Source organism: Sciurus vulgaris (genome assembly GCF_902686455.1).
Source record: "Sciurus vulgaris genome assembly, chromosome: 10".
Lineage (NCBI taxonomy): Eukaryota > Metazoa > Chordata > Mammalia > Rodentia > Sciuridae > Sciurus > Sciurus vulgaris.
The window spans coordinates 7,659,988-7,678,557 of NC_136470.1; the positions used below are offsets into that span (position 1 = coordinate 7,659,988).

Genomic DNA, 18,570 nt, shown 5'->3' on the forward strand with positions numbered 1-18,570 from the left:
ATGAAAATAAACAGCAAGTAGTAACTATTTCATTTTGGGAACACAGTCGCTATAGTAGAAAACTGAGAATCAACTACTTCACCTTAAAACTAAAATTAAATATATTGGCTGAGACGCACAGGAGTGGTAAAATCACCTATGAACGTTCCCAGGTTATCGGAGAATGAAGAGAAGATGAGCATGAAAGATGAGACTGGGCGAGGACATCTCTTGGGGTCTTTTATGAACTGCCTCTTTACTTCAACTATTCCAGACAATTAATAGCTGATCCACGGTTCAATGATTTGGAACTTAAACGCACACAGCAGAATTTACAATGCACTATCAACATGCAGGTCAGATACTGTGTTCATCTTCAGTTTAAAGAAGAGGAACTGACAGAGTTCACTTAGAGTTAGCAGCAGGACAGCATGTGAATCCCTGTGAATTGCTTCAGAAATGATGTTCTTCAACCCCCTCACCATCCCAGAGTAATAAAAGATAAAGATGTTAACTGAAATCTGTATTTTAGTGACAATATTAAAACACTAACTGAAATCTATATTTCAATTAAATAACCATAAATAGGAGCCTTATGACTCTATATTTGTACGTTTAATTAAGTGTGTACTATTCTGATCATGCTTGGACTTTTGCGTACCTTTCTGTTCTTCGTTTTTGGGTGGATTACTTTCTCTTAAGTCCTCTTCCATTCTTTCTTGTGCTAATTTTTTTGCTTCTTGTTTTTGGATCTTTCTCTTCAATTTTTTGTCTTCTTTCAGTCTCAGCTTCTCTAGGCTAATAAACATTTACAATTAGTGATAATTTACTTCTGTTATATATTCAATGACTACTTTCCATTGCCTACTCCAAGCAATAGGCTGTGACTTTTAATTAAGAAAACTATGTAAAATTTGTATGGATGTTACTTCCATGTATATAAAGCATATAAATTATTTCAATGTATATAATGTATAAAAATTTCTATGCAGGGTAAATAATAGTACATGTACTCTGCAAGTACATGTAAGCTCGGATCTCAAAGCAAGATCCCATAGTAAAATATTATTCTCACACCATAATATCAACATGGGAATTTGGTTGATCTGGTTACATTGAATTCTTTCCAACAAATAATTCTGTTCATCTTTTCTTTTGGTTTTTCTTGGTCACAAATGATAAGGAAAAAAAAAATCACTATTTAGGATGAAAACAAGAAGCAGGACCAAAAAGAAAAGAAAAAAGGATTGGAATTATTTGATCTAAACAAAAAGATACAGAGGTGAATAATTTTGACAATACACTGAGTATTTCAAGGTAAGGAATAGTCATTGGTTCAAAATGTTTGGTGAAGAAAAAAATGCTTTTAAAATTAAAGTTCAAACAACTAAAATCTAAATACATAATTTTTGTGAAATGCCAAATCTGTTAATCAAATATGTTATAATTTTGCTTATACGTTCAACCACTAAATAATGATTTTTCAAGTTTTCAGTATTTATCCAAACTAGTTTTTTTAAGTTTTGAATATCCACAAAAATAATTTTTAAAATACTTCTTTATGTGTGCACAGCCAATTAAAAAAATAGCATAATTTAGAAACCTGCATTTAACAGAGTTATATTTTAAGAGACAACATAAAACTACTGATTGATTATTAAAAATCTTACCTAGAACATTTCTGTTTCAGAATAGGTCTTGGAGGAACCTTTTCTTTTATGACCTTGTGTTCAAACTTTAAATAAAACAAAGACATCCAAAATTTGTCTCATACTCCCATGACATAAAGCACAAAACCACAAGTAACAAATATTTGAGAAGCAGACACAATGTTCATTTTGATAAAGAACAGTGATGATGTTTTGACCCAGACAAAAGCCCAAAAAGCTTTAGCAAAAATAATTTACTGAAAAGAGGAACAAGAGAGTAGACCACTTTAGGAAGAAACTTTAAATAATTAAGAGTAAACAGAAGATCCAATAAATTACATATATTACAACTACCCACTCCTGCCACTTTCAGGTGGTAAGGTTAAAGGCACTCCCTCAAGGTACTCTTTCCCCTTCCTAAAACCCACACCTCCACCAATACCCCCAAAGTTTTGGGGTATTAAGAAAACAGAAGTTATCAAAAAGAGTAAAAATAAAATATAAAAAGCTTTCTTTTCCGAGTAGGAAATAAAAGAATGTGAAAATGCTTCATTGCAATACATGTCCTAATATTAATTTTCTTAAATGATATAACTGTTTTTTTCCTATAAAAGACAAGGTCCAAATCACAAAACTTCCAAAAACTTAAAATGTTTTAATAGGTGCAAACATTTTGGTTACGAATTTAATAAAGTTTCTCCTTTGTCAGGTACTTACTTCACATTTAACTTGACCACCACTGCTAAAGATGATAATCTTAGAAATGATACCTTCACAGTCAGGGGTAAGACAAATTCCTTGCAGAAAATCCTATTTGATTTAAAAGAAGAAAAATGTTATGTTAGGAGGGATAAATCTATGCGTGTATTCCATTTTATCCACAAAGTACATTCAAAATATACTGTAGAAGTCCCTTCAGGGAAGCAGTGAAAGTGCCCGATTGCTGCTGTGTGATTTCAGAGCCTCCCTATAGAAGCCTGAACTGACAGATGCAGAGTTGAGCCGTGTATGTGACTTGCTCTGGTTAATCGAGGTGAACTGACATGGCACACACCAGGTCTAAATGAATGCTCTAGGAAACTCTGTGTAAACGGGCTTTCGTTCTTCTCCCTCTGATACAGAAACCTGATCCATAAAAGTACCACTCTTCAACTTGGATTCAGAAACAAAGAACACACCTGCTGCACCTCAACCGTGGCTAACAACTAGAAAACTTCAGAACAAACAAGAGTGTAAGCCACAGGATATCTGGGTTGCACACTACTTCAGCACATCCTAGTGAAAGCTGACTGACAGAAGGTCACTGGGAACCCTGGGAATGGTCAGGACCACCATGGAGAGTACGAAGCTTGAGTAACTCAACAGGATAAGAAAGACAGCAGAACTGGCTCCGAGGCGACGTGAGGTTTTGGGTTACAGTTCTATCTCTACTTATCTATGTGAAAATTAGTTTCTACCAAACTTAAATAATTCCTACTGCTAAAAGACACCTAACAATCACGTTTTCCCCACTAGGTATAGAGGTTTGCATGGGACTATGCAGTATTTTTAAAAAGTCCTTTTTTTAAGCCCACAGCTCATACAGATTGGAAATAAACATTGTAACTAGGAAATAAGATTGTAAAATCCTGCCCTCTTCCAAAGTATTCTAACTAATGGATTAATTAATCATTATCTTGATAAAAAGAATAATCCCAGGAGAATTGGCAGTGTAAAATTTAAGTTAATTTCTTAGACAAATTACCTTAACCAATACTCGTAGAAAGCTAAAATGTTGGAACCTTTATTCTACATTAACACTTTCAATCTATGACAGACTAAAATTGTTAGTGCATAATTTAAGACCTGTATTTTAAAATGAGAAATTTAAATTTTTATTTCTGATCATAACATCACAATACAAAATTTAGTTCAGTAATTTATTAAAGGTCTCTACAGACACTGCCTTCATAGTTGTGTAAAATTTAAAAACTCATTTTCTACTTTTTTTGTTAAAATTGTAATTTAAAACTTTCTAATAAAGTCTACAATGCTCAGGAAGGAATTTATATTCATTGAAGATGTTTTTCTTTTTCTACTACTTTTTTAAACATTCAATACACATACTAAAAAAATCTAGACAATCTTATTGTGGCTTACCTTGTCAATTTTATCATTAAAGGTGGTTGTTTTTAACTTCTTCCAGCAGTTCATGTGAAATTCTATCTTACAGTACTGGCAACAGCTGATTCGTATAAAACCCTGGGTTTCAAAACATTTTAATTCATATTTTAAAGATGTCTGTGCACACTCATTCCCTCACAGCACACATACTAAGATGAAAAAAATTGTTGCATTCACCTGGCACCTGGCAGATATAACTAGACATTCTATCTCCTTGAAGAGGGACACAATACTCTATACCACGAAATGCCTAGTTCTATACAGGACTTGACGGACATCTTCATTTCCATAGCTGACATCTGCATTATCCTTCACAATATATCAAACATTTTACAAACATAGCATCTGATCTACTAATCTAAGAGAGGGACAGTTATCTTCCTGAATAAACCAAAAACTTAATCACTTAATTAGCACAAGACTTGGTCTCAAGTTAGGTTTTTCGGGGTTAAATTCAGCAATTGCATTGGCCTTTCTATTCTTGGACTCGATTTTTACAAGGCATTAGTAATGCAACAAATCAGAGGTGACAATCTCACTGTTTCCTATATTCCTAAGGACTGGGCGGCTACATGAAACATGGCTAGAAGAGGAAATGGAATTCTCTGGCTTTCTTCTGTGGTCACCACCGCTCAGAGCATTTACTTCAGTGGCCCTAGGTTCCCATGTGAGATGACCTAAAGAAGTCCAGGGGAAGGGGCAGGCAAGGTTACAACTTGGGTGCCTCCAATTGCAGAATTTATTCTGGATTCGTTTTAAGGCATGATTTTGCAAGTTAAGTGTTCCACTGTACATTCATTTTTTACCTTAAAGTCTGGATCAGTTATGTATATCTGGATTTTGGAATATCCACGACACTTCTGATAGCAACAAATAGCATCTGGCACTGGAGGGAACCTGCATTCTTCAACAAATTTCTCTAATAGCACCTAAAGCAAAATAAGCAAAACTGATACTGTTACAACACTGATTTGTCAATAAAAAATGCTTGTGATTCCTCTTGCCATCAAAACATTCTCAGCATAGGAATGACTAAATGTTTTTACCAAGTACAAATTATATGTATACAACTTTTAAAGAATTTCCTTTTAAAAGGAAGCTGAAACTAAGACATGTAGAGAGAGAAATGAACAAATTTTTGTTTTTAGAATTTCAGAGTCAGAATCAAAATCTTGTCTTCTATTATAATCATCAAAACTGGTTTTATAACTTACAGCTCTTAGAAATCTTTAAGAATCGAGAGGGGATGGTGCTGGGGTTGTAACTCAGTGGTAGAGCACTGGCTAGCAAGTGTGAAGCACTGAGTTCAATCCTCTGCACCACATAAAATAAATAAATAAATAGAAGTACTGTGTCCATCTATAACTAAAAAAAATTTAAAAAGGAAGAAGAAGAGGGAAGCCTGGTGTAATGGCACACATCTGTAATCCCAATGCCTTGGGAGGATTGAGGCAGGAGGATCACAAGTTCAAGGCCAGTCTTATCAACTTAGACCCTAAGCAACTTCCTGAGACCTTGTCTCAAAATAATATATAAAAGGGCTGGGGATGGCTCAGTGGTCAAATACCCCTGGGTTCACTCCCCAGTACAAAAAAAAAAAAAAAAAGGAAAGAAGTAAGAGAAGTCAAATAATTAAGATAACATAATCCTTAGGACAAGCCTGAAAATCTTATGATTCTTCTGTTTCTCAGTGTAACCTGATCTAACATCCTAGCACTCCCATTCATCTGTTTCTGTCAATCTCTGCCAACGTGCTTGTTAATGCTCTAGAGAATTACAAGCCCCCAAGAGACTCAGGTCATGCTTTCAGTACTGGCTTTTTGTTGTCAATAACTTGTATACCTCCATCCCAATATGGTATGATGAGAGGAAAATCTAATAATCCTGGTGCTTTATTTTTCTGTAATAGCTTTGTTGATATATAATTGATATACCATAAAATTTACATAAGAGTACAGTTCAGTGGTTTTTAATATATCCAAAATGTTGTACTACCATCACCAAAATCTAAATTTAGATCATTTGCATTACCCAACAGGGAACTCTATAACCATTAGCAGTTCCTCATCTCCGCCCCCGCCCCAACATCCAGACCCAGGTAATCTATTTTCTGTCTCTGTATATAGATTTGCCTGTTCTAGAGATTTCATATATACAGAATCATACAATATGTGACCTTTTGTGTCTGGCTTCTTTTATTTAGCACAATGTTTTCAAGGTTCATACATGTTGTATCATACATCAGTACTTTTTATTTATTTGTTCATCAAATGGACACTTGGGTTGTTTCCCCTTCTGGGCTGTTATGAATTGTGCTGCTGTAAACATTCACGTACAAGTTTTTGTGTGAACATGTTTTCCTTTCTTTTGTACAACTCTAGGAGTGGAACTGCTGTGTCACACGGTAATCCTATGTTTAACTATTTGAGGAACTACCAGTCTTCTTTTTCCAAAGCAGCTGTACCCTTTTATATTACAACCAGTAAAGTATGAATGTTATGATATTTCCATACCCTTGCCAACACTTATTATCCACCCACGTCCTCAGAGTGTGAAGTAGTATCTCACTGTGATTTTTATTTGCATTTCCTTAATAGTTAATGATTTTGTACTAACTGGTTACCACTATATTTTCTTTGTAGATATGTCTATTCAGGTCCTTTATCTACTTTTTAATTTGATGTTGTCTTTTTACTATTAACTTGTAAAAATTGACCCCTAAAGCTTCATACAAAAGCAAGTTCTGGTATATGTAACATAATTTAGTCTTTCCAGAATTGGTAAAGCATCTACATGGCTAGAAATGACACTAAATTCATAATTCAATTCATAAACTCAGGTACCATCTCAATAATGGTAGTGATACAATAAAATAGTAATGTTGTATCTTCCTCTAAGTACAGCCTGTACAGCGTCCAGCTTAATAAGGCATGCTCTAAAGTCAGAATGCTGGGACCCAAGTTCCAGCTCTAACACTTCCTTGCTGCTTAACTTTGAGCTCATTACCTCACCTCTCTAAACTTAATCTTCCTCATCTATAAAATGGGAATGATTATACTGCACAATGCACAGGGCTGCTGTAAGGAAAGTGTAATGATGAATGGAAAGTGTGTGACTAGCATCTAAGAAATGTGCATTAAAGGTCCCAGTTTCTCTTTTGGGGAGGAAATGCATGTCAAGAGTGTGGAGAAGAGAACTACTACCCATCTTCCAAATCAATCTACCCATCTACCTAAATCAATCAACATGGATGGGCATTCATAGCTAGCAAAAACCACTCTCAAAAATAAACTGTTACCTTTATTTTCTCTGGCTGAGACTCTTCTATAATTACATTACTTGTGGGCCAAGTTAACACTCCCGGAAGACGACAAATTAAGGTTTTTGCTTTCTCAAAGTGATTGAGAGCTTCTAGAAATCTAAAATTATAATTAGGAAAAAAGAAGATACTGAAGTTATGATGTGATATTTTCATTTACCAAAAGAGTTTCCAAGACCTCAAGCTTACTGGTAGAAGTACCTTCGATAAATCACCAGATGGAAGTATTCAATGAAAACTAAATTTCCTTTAAATAAAACTAAGGTCTTATTGCTGTCTGCTATTATAGTAAAATAAACTAAATACAACTTTGTCTTGGCCTCTGGTTTTATTATGGTAAGGTGCATGCTAGTCCTTCTAAAACTGCAAATGTTCCATTCAACAAAAGAACACTGAAGTATTGGATTATGAAATTAATGAAGTCTTTATTCTCTTAAGACTAAAAGAGATTCCCTACTTTCTCCAATCTTGAAACTCTTTCCTAATTTAAAAGCTTATTTTTCTGTAAAAATAAAAATAAACTTTAAAATACATAAATAAATAAAACTTTATTTTTGCCTACAAGTATGTTAAGATTCATGTGCAGAAAAGCTAGACCACCATCTACTCTAAGACAGTTATCAATAGTACGACTATGAACCAGAAACTGCACATTACATTGCCAAAAAGCAGTGTATTAAATTTTTAGCCGGCATCATATTACTTAGGAATTAAAATGTAAATACCTTTCAACATGGCAAAGACTTTTTAGTTTACCACATCTCCATGATTTTACATATTTACGTTACTTTCCTGGACCTTGTGAATACCAGCATATTACCACTGCATTAAACAAGTATGTCCTAACAATTTACACTATACTTTGAAATTAATTTCATTTGCTATTACTATAAAGGTGATTGCTAAATCCTCATTTCCCTGCAACTACCTGATCCATACAGACTGGCCCAATAGTAACTTAAAGAAGTAAAAGAACTTTCTCTAATCTTCTCTTAAAAATCTACAAAGGAGTTTCCAGGCACACTCTAAGATTGGGTTCCTAAGAGTCTCATAAATCTTCCCCTAAAAAGTGGGATGAAAGGCTGGAGATATATCTCAGTTGGTAGTGGGCTTGCCTCGCATGCACAAGACCCTGGGTTCAATCCCCAGGACCACCAAAAAAAAAAAAAAAAAAGAAAAAAGTGATGAAAATATAAGGATATTTAAAAGTTATGAGTAATATTCAAATCAGCAAACAATTATTTCTTTATAAAGTAACCTATGTACATTGAGTGCAAGTGATTGGGAACAGAGATTTCTTTTTTTAAAGCCCAAGACATAATCCTGTTCCCTAATGGTCACATAGGCAATCTGGGGAGACAAGGTTAAGAGCAATAAAACATTTAGAGAAAAGTTGCATTTTAAACTTGGAATAAGGATTTCTACTATAATAGAAATTCAGAAAGGTTTTTATTCTTAACTCATGATGTATTTGAACATGTATGTAACTTTCATTAAAAAACATTTTCATACAATTTTTTTTGAAAATAAGTGTTTAACCTCAAAATTTATTAAATTACATTTTAAATCATTAATTTATATGAATTCAGTCACCATTTATTGATGAAATATGCAAATGGATATTAAATTCTTCATGTCAAATTACTCTATTACTGACTTTCTAATGAAATTCAAAATTAAGAAGCACCAGGAACTGCACTGACTGGTCTTGCTTTAATAATTGATATTAAGATGCTAGTTCCTCAAAGTAAATCACAATCATAATAGTGTGCCACACATAAGATAACAAAATAATTCCAGAAAAGGGATCATTATCACAATAAGACTTCAAATGAGTTATCAGCCTGGAACTTAATGTCATTTCTACTGACCTGTTTTTTTTCAAATATACTTTTCCAATTCCACAATAGGCCAAGCAATCAAGTCCCTCATTGGGGTAGTGTTCAATAATCCTTTTAAACTGGTTTTCAGCTTCAGATAATTCCTTTAATAGCAGTGAGAACAATGATCACTTATGCAAGAAGAGAAATGCTGAAACAGACTTGACCCCAAAGTTGATTTCTTTTGTGTAATATGAAAAACAACTGTATATCAAAAGATTCTTATGGCAAAATTATACCCTCTGCATTTCATTTTTTTAGAAATTATACAAATTTCATGTGGCTAGTCAGATGAACATATGGAAACTCAGGGATACAACAAATACAACCCTGCTGAAAACACCAGACAACCGATCATATCAACATTTATTTGATCTATGCTGGCTAATACTGTAACCGATGTAAATGCACAATTAAACACACACACACACACTAATCTATATCTTAAGAGGTCAGAATTTCACTGATGCTGCCAGTGTTTTGTGGCATGAGACAAAAGTTGTCTTAAAAATAGCCCTTTAGAGGCATTCCAAGAATGTCTGAAACAAGGGCTGGACTGTGATCGACACACACCTTCCTTAAGGATCTATGCTGATGAAAATCTTTTAAATGCATAAATTCTACCACACCTATGTGTTTTTTTATTAGTCTATTCTACAGTAAATCATGAGCATAATAAACTATTTCTCCAATTCCAATAAGGGAAAACATGACATTTATTATTCTGTCAAGAGAATTAAAATCATGGAGTCCCGTCTCCAATGATACATTAGAAAATAGGATTAGGCATTAATAGAAGACATTCCTTCTGTCACATCAAGAACAAGGAAAATGAACCTCAGGAACTGTGGACTCTCAAAAGTGAGTAAAACATAAGAGTCAACTTTGATCTTAACTAGGTAGTAGTAATTCAGGGTTGAATTTCCATTTTATCAGGAAGTTTAGCGTCCAAGTTGGCAGAAAGGATACGATATATTTGAGGTCCTTCTAGAGAACCTCAAAGTTATAACACTGAACAGCACAGGTAAGTAAGCATTCCACGGAAAGCAAAGGAGGAGCGTGAGTAATGGGGACCACTAGAGCTCACACCTACATGCAGACTATAAGCCCTTAGCAGAGGCCTGCACACTTAGGAATTAATCAAACACCCAAGTACTCACCAAACAGAACTGAGCTATTAGCATGATCACGTTTACTTTAGTTTTGTAATAAAACAGCATAACACAAAGTTGAGGTCAAATCCTTTCTAACCTCCCCAGGCCCATTCCCCCTTCCATCAATAAATTTTGTCATTATTGTAAATGTGATGTAGGGCTAGTTGGTGATTAATTTTTAGTTTTACAAAATGCAGAGATATTCATAAACGATACTTGGTATTGATCTACATGGAATTATATGCCAGTGGGATCACCATGTTTGTGTTCTCCAACTTGCTCTTTTCCTTCAACTTTGTTTCTACAGTCTGCCTACCATGATAATTAGATTCTCTACTTTTTATGTAAATAAGTAGATTCCCACTAATTCCCACTAACGCAGGCATAACCTTTTTCTAACAGGAATACAAAATTTTCTTTAAAAAAAGAGTACAAACTATTTAAATTTACTATTTCAGCTTGTCAAGAAAGTACACAGAAGGAAATGAGCCAAGATGGGAAAACAATTTTTATATATCTTCTAAAACCAATATCCTTTTAATTGTTTTATTCTTTCTGTTATAATCTTACCTCAGGTTGTCCTATTCCAAGGAGAGAAATGGCAAGTCCATATACTACTAATACATAGTTAATCATGGCCAGGTTTAATTGCTGTCAATAAAAAGGCTTTAGTTAAAAATCTGAACATAATCTACCAATTTACCTCATATTAACCTTCTAGCCACAACAGAAAAACAAGTACAATAACATCACTAATCAGTATAACTGGACTAAAGATCAAATAGAATTAGAAAATATATTTTGCAAAGATAAGCTGTCATATTCCTATCATGGATTTAAAATTCAGAATCAATGTGTCAGAATTCTTTAGGGTATAGTTCATAATAGATTAGAATAATCTCTAATTAAAAGTCATATGCTTTCACATGTATTAGTAACAGATTAAGTAAGCCATCTACTCCCTCACGACTTTGCTTAAGCTACTCATTTACCTAGTTAATACTTTCTTGCTGGATAAAAAGATACAACTTAAAAGTGAGTCCAAATCCTTGATTTATTAAAAGTCTCCTTTACATAAAAAAGGCCAGGAGGTTCTAATAAACCCAAACAATGGCCAAGAAGACAATATAAGCACGGATTATATGTTGAGATAATCATAAAATCTGAATTGGGATCATTACATGCACCCTACAACCTGGAGGGGATTTACCCAATCCCAGCCAGATATAAGGTCTATTAATATGAGTTAAAGCCTTGATTTCTTCTAAATTCATCTGAGGTGCACTAGTATTGATAAACAAGTTATGATTTATCAATTTTACCTTTATTTTTTGAGGATCTAAACCATTCAGCAACTCTGTAAAGGCCTGTGCAGCACTGCGGCAACGCTGCTCCAATAAGGCTGTGTAACCGTCTTGAATTAAGCTTCTCAGCATTTTCATTATATTAGCAAAATCCTGCAAAAAGGAAAAAAAAGAAAGAAAAAAATTTTATTTCACTAGTGCAAATCTACAGCTTTTTGATTTAAAACTTACGATGCTAAGTTCATCAGTAACACTTTATAAATGGTAATATATACTTAAATACTCAAACTACCCTTTATTCATTATATTCCTTTCTCAGCACAGCACTGAAATTTAAAAGTATTGTTTCATCATCTTCATTCCAACATGCCCGCTGCTGTCCATGAGAAGCGTGATTCATTTTATTCTATACAGGGCTAAGCTTTGCTTACTTTTCAAAATTATACTTTGAAGTTTTAACAAAGAATACCAACCATCACTAAATAAATAAATTGTCTGGGACTACAACAATTAGACACATAAGAACTCACAATCTATGTACCCAAAAGAATCAGATTGTAACAACTGTCACCCTGCCCTGAAACAAACATTAATTTTAAGCATGAAATATTTCAATCTTTAACTATTCCTACTTAACATGTACTTAAATATAACCAGAAAAATTTATTGCGAGAGAGTACAATAGGTTAAAAGGAAAACAAAAACAAAATTGATGTAATATACTCTTAAATAAAATTAGAAACTCTTTGTAAGTTGAATACATATGTACATAAATATTACAATTTGAATTCAGATTTTAGTTACATGGCAATAGCCTTACCTCACACAAGTTCCATAAATACCGTAGAGGCAAGACATTAAAAATCTCATCACTCCTTGCCATACATGTGTACACCAGTCAGAGAACACAAAGTACTAATCTGAATGTTAAATTCCTCACCGTTCCTAACAATAAAGATCCAAGAGGTACACTGCACACAAGAGTTTGCTCACGGATTAACAAAAGATTCCTTACTGTTTCCATCCAGTGAACCAAAGTTTAGGACAACTTTCCCACAAAACATGATGGAAAAGAGCAGTTCTCATATAAATCTGGTTATCCATTACAGTATTTAAAATGCAATGATAGCCACATTTTTTTTGCAAGGGAGGGTACAGGAATTGAAATCAGGGGCACTCAACCACTGAGCCACATCCCCAGTCCTATTTTCTATTTTATTTAGAGACAGGGTCTCACTGAGTTGCTTAGCACCTCACTTTTGCTGAGGTTGGCTTTGAACTCTCCATCCTCCTGCCTCAGCCTCCTGAGCTGCTGGGATTACGGGCGTGCACCACCACGCCCAGCTAGCCACATTTATTTTAAGATGTGAATTTGAGGTTACAGACCATGATGTGCTGTCCCGTCAATCACTAGTCATTCGCCTTGCATGAACTTGCTCAGTTTTAATCTCCTTTCTTATTCTAGGACCAGATCCACATGGCCTTATAAATTGTTTCTCTCGATATAACATAACACAGGTTATCTGTACTGCAAGTTCCATCAGAGCAGGCTGGACCACATCAATGCAGACCCCATCTGTCTGCAACCACTGGTGGGGCCCAATAAAACCGTGGAAATAAACAATGGGTTCACAAACAACTATCATAAGTAATATTTTTAACTTCACAGGCTGTTTTTTTTTAAAGTCCTTTAGGGTTTTTAGAGTCAGTAAAATTAATGTAAAAATACATAATTCAAAAATCTCCAACTGTTAACAAATTCTAAAACTGCTTTTAGTCAAATGATTAGAAATGTGTTTCAGCCCTTTGTAAGGTATGTTACATAGACCTAAATGATTAATTGAATTTTAAATGACCCATAAATTTTGAAGTAAGTACCCTATTTCATAAGGTACAGTTTTCATCACCAAACAAAGAAAAAGAATTTACCGAGTTTATTATGAGAGTGGGCATAATGCACGTGTTTAAATCTTTTTAAATTATCCAAATCTTTGAAAAATATTTAGTTATATTTCTATTAAATCTTTGACGAGCAATTCTACAGTACTAACCATTGGTTAAATTTCTGGGTAACGATTTTCAAATTAGTGATAGTCTGATTTCTTAGCGAGCATATATTAATTCATGACCAGAAGTTTTTTCATTGAAAAATGGTCAAACCATTTTTCTTTTCTTTTCTTTTTTTTTTTTTTTTTTTCCCTGTTTCTACTGGAAAAGTTTTCTCTGTTACCTGGTGTGCAGCTCTGGAAGATTTAGAAAACTGTTTCTCCAAGATGTTTTTCAAATCAACTGGTAAAGTCAACTGTGAACTAGAACTAAAAGAGAAAAAGCATGTTTTGAATTTTAAAATAAAACAGTCCCAATTATATAAAGAAAAAATACTGAGTAAATGGAGAGTCACATGTGAGTTCCTAAGTAGAAATATTACCAAGACATTGATTCCCCCAAATTACTCTCTAAATCCAAAGCAATTCAATTAAAATCCCTATAAAATAAGAGAAAAAAAAAATACCTGAATTTCTCTGATTCATTGTTTCGAGATTTTTGTTTTCCTTTATGTTTTGGAGGCTGACCTGTGAATACAAAAGCATTTGTTCTTGAAATCCATACAAGAAAAACCATAAGCCTGAGAGCAAAACAATAATAATATGTAAATTAGAATAAGAAATCCAAAGAAGCAATATTGTATGTGAGTATAATTACAACAAGTAAACCAGAAAGGAAGGTATTGATGATGCTATTCTATGTATGATATAAAACTATTCTAAAGATATTTTAAATTTTATTTTTTAGGCTATTCTCAGGCAGTTTACAATCAGATAGGAAGAAAGGACACACTCCTTTAGTAACGAAGATAAGAAAAAACTGTGTCACTAATGACACACTAATTCCACAGCCAGTAACTCCTCTCCTAACTCACAGAGGGAAAAAATGACCTACCTCGGCCAGAGTGGTTGGGGAAGGTGTTGGTGAGGACGCAGCCTTTGTTTGGTTTTGAGATGAAGAATTTGGATAGACTGGTGGAACCCAAGAGCAGAGTTCATTTTAGAAATACTATGTAAACCTGTACAATCCAAAGAGCTCTACCAAGACGGAAGGCTAGAGAATGGCTGCAAAGGCAGGCTGGGTGAGTGTTTGCAAACCCTTTGCTTCTGACGCCCCGGGTCACTAGCCCAGCCCGTATCACACTGGCAGAAGTACAAGCCTTTGCCTCTTTTGCAGCAGGAGAGGGACATGTTCGAGGCTATGTAGAAGAGTGAGTATGGCAGGAGGGCCAAAGTGTATGTGCTAGGTCTGTGGGGACACCACGGAGACAATCAAGGTCAATGGAATGGGAGGGTGGAGCCGAAACTGGCTTCTCAGAAACGACAGGCACAAGAAATTTCTGCTTTGTGGCACTGGGCAAAAATATTCAATCCTAATCTGGGGACGTCAAGTTCTTTTTCTAAACATGGATGCTGACGGGTGGACAGTATTTAAATGTGCTCTCTGCTAATAGTGGTCTGAGAAATATTAACAAATTAAAAGCTGCCTTTCAAAAAAAGTTTAATCCTCAAAGATGTTTCACACACTGTTGGAATCACAACAGATTAAGACAAACACCTAAATGTCCCATTCTCTGTCAGCACAATGATGTGCTAGCCAAATGCAAGTGCTCAGCACTAAGGGGTTCGATATGTGGAACTGGACCCCAGAGCAGACAAAACGCAGGTAGTAAAAGATAGAAATGGCTACTAGAAGCACAGCCATTCAAAAGAAAACAAACAAGAGAAAGGAAAGAGGGCAACAGGGTATCACTAACTGTCAAGTCAACAATTCACCTCAATAACCCTGAAAGGTACAATATATGAAAGCTTAAGATAAACAACTATTGGGTATACAACCTTAAGCCAATTGAAAAAAATCTCTATTTCCTTTAACTCTTGTTCGAAAAAGCAGAGAAGCATGTAATCCACTTTAGAAAGATTTTCCTCAAAACTAAAACTAAACAGGAATTAGCCGAAAGCATTCTTATGGGCTGAATGTATTGCCCCAAGATTTGTTATGTTGGAAATCTAACCCCCAAGATAATGGTGTTAGGAGGTGGGATTTCTGAGGAGGGGATTAGGTCATGGGTAGAGACTTCATAAAGGAATTACTGCCTTTATAAGAAGAGGCCCCAGGAGATGTCTCAATCTTTCTACCATGTGAGGACACAGCAAAAAGATAGCCATCTATTGCTGGGCACAGTGGTGTACTCTGTAATCCTAGCAACTCTGGAGGCTGGGGCAGGAGGATCCCAAGTTCAATGTTAGCCTCAATAACTTAGCAAGACCCTTTCTCGAAATAAAAAATAAAAAGGGCTGGGGATGTAGCTCAGTGGTAAAGTCCCCTGGGTCAATTCCTAGTATGTATTTAAAAAAAAAAAAAAAAGATAGCCATCAATTACATCTATTAACCAGGAAAAGAGGCCTCGTCAGATATCAAAGCCGCTGGCGCCACAATATTAGCACCTAGAGAAATATGAAAATTGAATGTGTGTTGTTTATAAGCTACCCAGTTTATGGCATTTTTTTTTTTTACAGTAGTCCCAATGGACTAAAACAGGCATCCCCTCTCTCTCTCTCTCTCTGAGTTCTTTTTTTTTTGGTGCCAGGGATTGAACTCAGGGGTCCTTAACCAGTGAGCTACATCCCCAGCCCTTTTTAATTTTTTAAATTTAGAGACAGGGTCTCATTAAGTTGATTAGTGCCTTGCTGAGTTGCTGTGGCTGGCTTTGAACTTGCGCTCCTCCTGCTGCCTCCCAAGCTGCCGGGATTACAGGTGTGCACCACCACACCAAGCAACAGGCATCCATTCTCAACAGGAGTGATATTACCCCCAATACAATGAAAATTCAGTTGTTGGGAGATGAAAAAGCCTAGTTCTTTTTATATATAAAGCACAGAGGTGTTATTGTATGTAAACAGACAATCAGTACATATGGTATTAAAAATTTCAGAGGGAGACCAATTAGGGGGAAAAAATTTCAAAAAAGGTTCCTGGGATTAAGGAAGGGCAGATAATAATGAAAAACTTTACATAACAAGAAACAAAGGAGGCCGAAAGGTGAGTGACACATCAAGAAATCCTACGTGCTTAAATATTCCTTCCCATTCTTCTTATTGAAGTACCAAAATTAAATGTATTAAGTAGTATGAAAATAGACTGAGCATTAATTTCAAATATTCAATGTTTTCTTAACATAGAAGCTGCTATGCTTAGGCTGAGTGTTCCCCAAAAGTCCATGTACAAAGGCTTAGTTGCCAGGGTGGCAATATTAGGAGGTGCTGTGGAACCTTTAAAGAAGTTCTTTAGATCACTGGGGAAATGTGCTTGAAGGGATTGAATGCAGGAGCCTGGTCTTCTCTCTCTCCACTTCCTGGCTCAAGATGTGAGCTGTCTGCTCCACCACACTTTCCCTGACACTGCCATCCACTGCCCTCACCAGCACCGAGCCAACACAGGCACCACACCTTTGAACCTCCAGAACTGTGAGCCAAATATACCTCTCTTCATGTCATAGCTAGCCTTTGCCAAGTATTTCATTATAGTGATGAAAAGCTGACTAATACAGAAGGAGTATAAAGTCAAAGGAGAACAAGAGCAAATATAAATGAGGGCTTGTACAAATTTTAGGGCATAAAGTTTAGGCAATACTACATTAACTCAGCAACAATTTATATAAGGAAAAATACTCACTTGGTGGTGGTAAAAATTCAGGATGACAGTCACAATCATCTACCTTCAAAGCCTCATCTACCACCTGCCCATGAAAATAAAACTAGTGAGACTGTAAAAAATAATATAGCCATTTCAGTTAAACCATACCTCAGCATTCATCAAACAACTAAAGTCAATATACTACAGTGATCATGCATATTCATATTTATAGCAGCACAGTTCACAACAGCCAAACTGTAGAACCAGTCTAGGTGCCTATCAATGGATGAACAGATTAAGAAAATGTGATATATACACACATGGAGTTTTACTCAGGTATAAAGAAGAATGAAATTGTGTCATTTGCAGGAAAATGGATGGAACTTGAGAGCATTAAGTGAAAAAAGCCAGACTCAGAAAGTGATAGGTCATATGTTCTCTCTCACACATGGAAGCAAGAGAAAAAATAAGGAAAAAAAGAAGACCAGCTTCATGAAAAAAGAAGGGAGTCCAGTAGTGGAGAGAGACCAGGGCAGAGGGAGAGGAAGTACTGGGGAATAAAATGGACCAAACTGTTATGTGCATGTATGAGTATGTAACAATAGATCTCACTATGATATATAATTATGATGCACAATTAAAAAATAATAAGAATTCAATGGCTATGCAACAATATGATAGAACTCACTCAAGCGCCTAAAACACACATCTAGTTACCAAGTCTAACTGTATAAGCAAGCAAACATAACTAATGACCATAGATCAAGACAAGTGACAAATTCTTGAATAACAATTCTATCTCTGATGCCTAGAATGATGTTGCACATGGCAGCTATTCAACAATGACTGTACTAAATTAATATTACCACTTTTTTCCTATGCTCTTCTCCCTAAATTAATACAGTCTCTTGGAGATTTTCAATATTATCAACAAAAGAACTGTACAGTATGCTGAAAAGTTCCTTTCAATGCCCACCACCCACCAATGCCAAAACACCATGTTTTCCTTCCCCAAACCCTGAAGAGAAATATAATATGGGCCTGGTGATAGCTACTGAGTGCTGTATGTGTACCATAGGTGGAGGAAAGCTCAGACACATCTATTTGGGACACCTGACCTCAGGGGCAGGGTAGAAGCTTTAGTGGTGCTCTGAAGGAACATCAGACCAAGATTCTGTTGAGTACAGCCATGAATCAAGGGGCTGTGATCACTGTTGTCAAGGGCAACAGAAGCTGTAGATACCCCCTGGGCAGAGGTGGGGAAGGAGTACCTCCTAGGCACCCCAGCTATACACAAGTCAGGTGGCGAGCTGCTACAGTGCCGGGCCACAAAGAGACTGCAAAACAGAAAAGGGAGGAAAAGACAAATCCAAAACACTGGGAGGGGCAGAAGTGACTTGGCCGTGGGACCCCACTGTCACGCATTCCCGAGATTGGTTG

General features: G+C 35.5%; 1 protein-coding gene across 1 annotated transcript in view; it reads right to left on the bottom strand.

Moving 5' to 3' along the window:
- Positions 1 to 18,570, bottom strand: part of TTC3 (tetratricopeptide repeat domain 3) — a gene marked incomplete at its 5' end in the record, with an annotated part of 91,920 nt that overhangs the window by 45,217 nt on the left and 28,133 nt on the right. Inside the window, 12 exon segments of the mRNA XM_079155206.1 lie at positions 641 to 777; positions 1,650 to 1,714; positions 2,346 to 2,438; positions 3,768 to 3,869; positions 4,598 to 4,720; positions 7,090 to 7,210; positions 8,982 to 9,094; positions 10,715 to 10,795; positions 11,467 to 11,601; positions 13,679 to 13,763; positions 13,961 to 14,021; positions 17,170 to 17,233. Of these exon segments, the coding sequence (XP_079011332.1) occupies positions 641 to 777; positions 1,650 to 1,714; positions 2,346 to 2,438; positions 3,768 to 3,869; positions 4,598 to 4,720; positions 7,090 to 7,210; positions 8,982 to 9,094; positions 10,715 to 10,795; positions 11,467 to 11,601; positions 13,679 to 13,763; positions 13,961 to 14,021; positions 17,170 to 17,233 (1,180 nt within the window).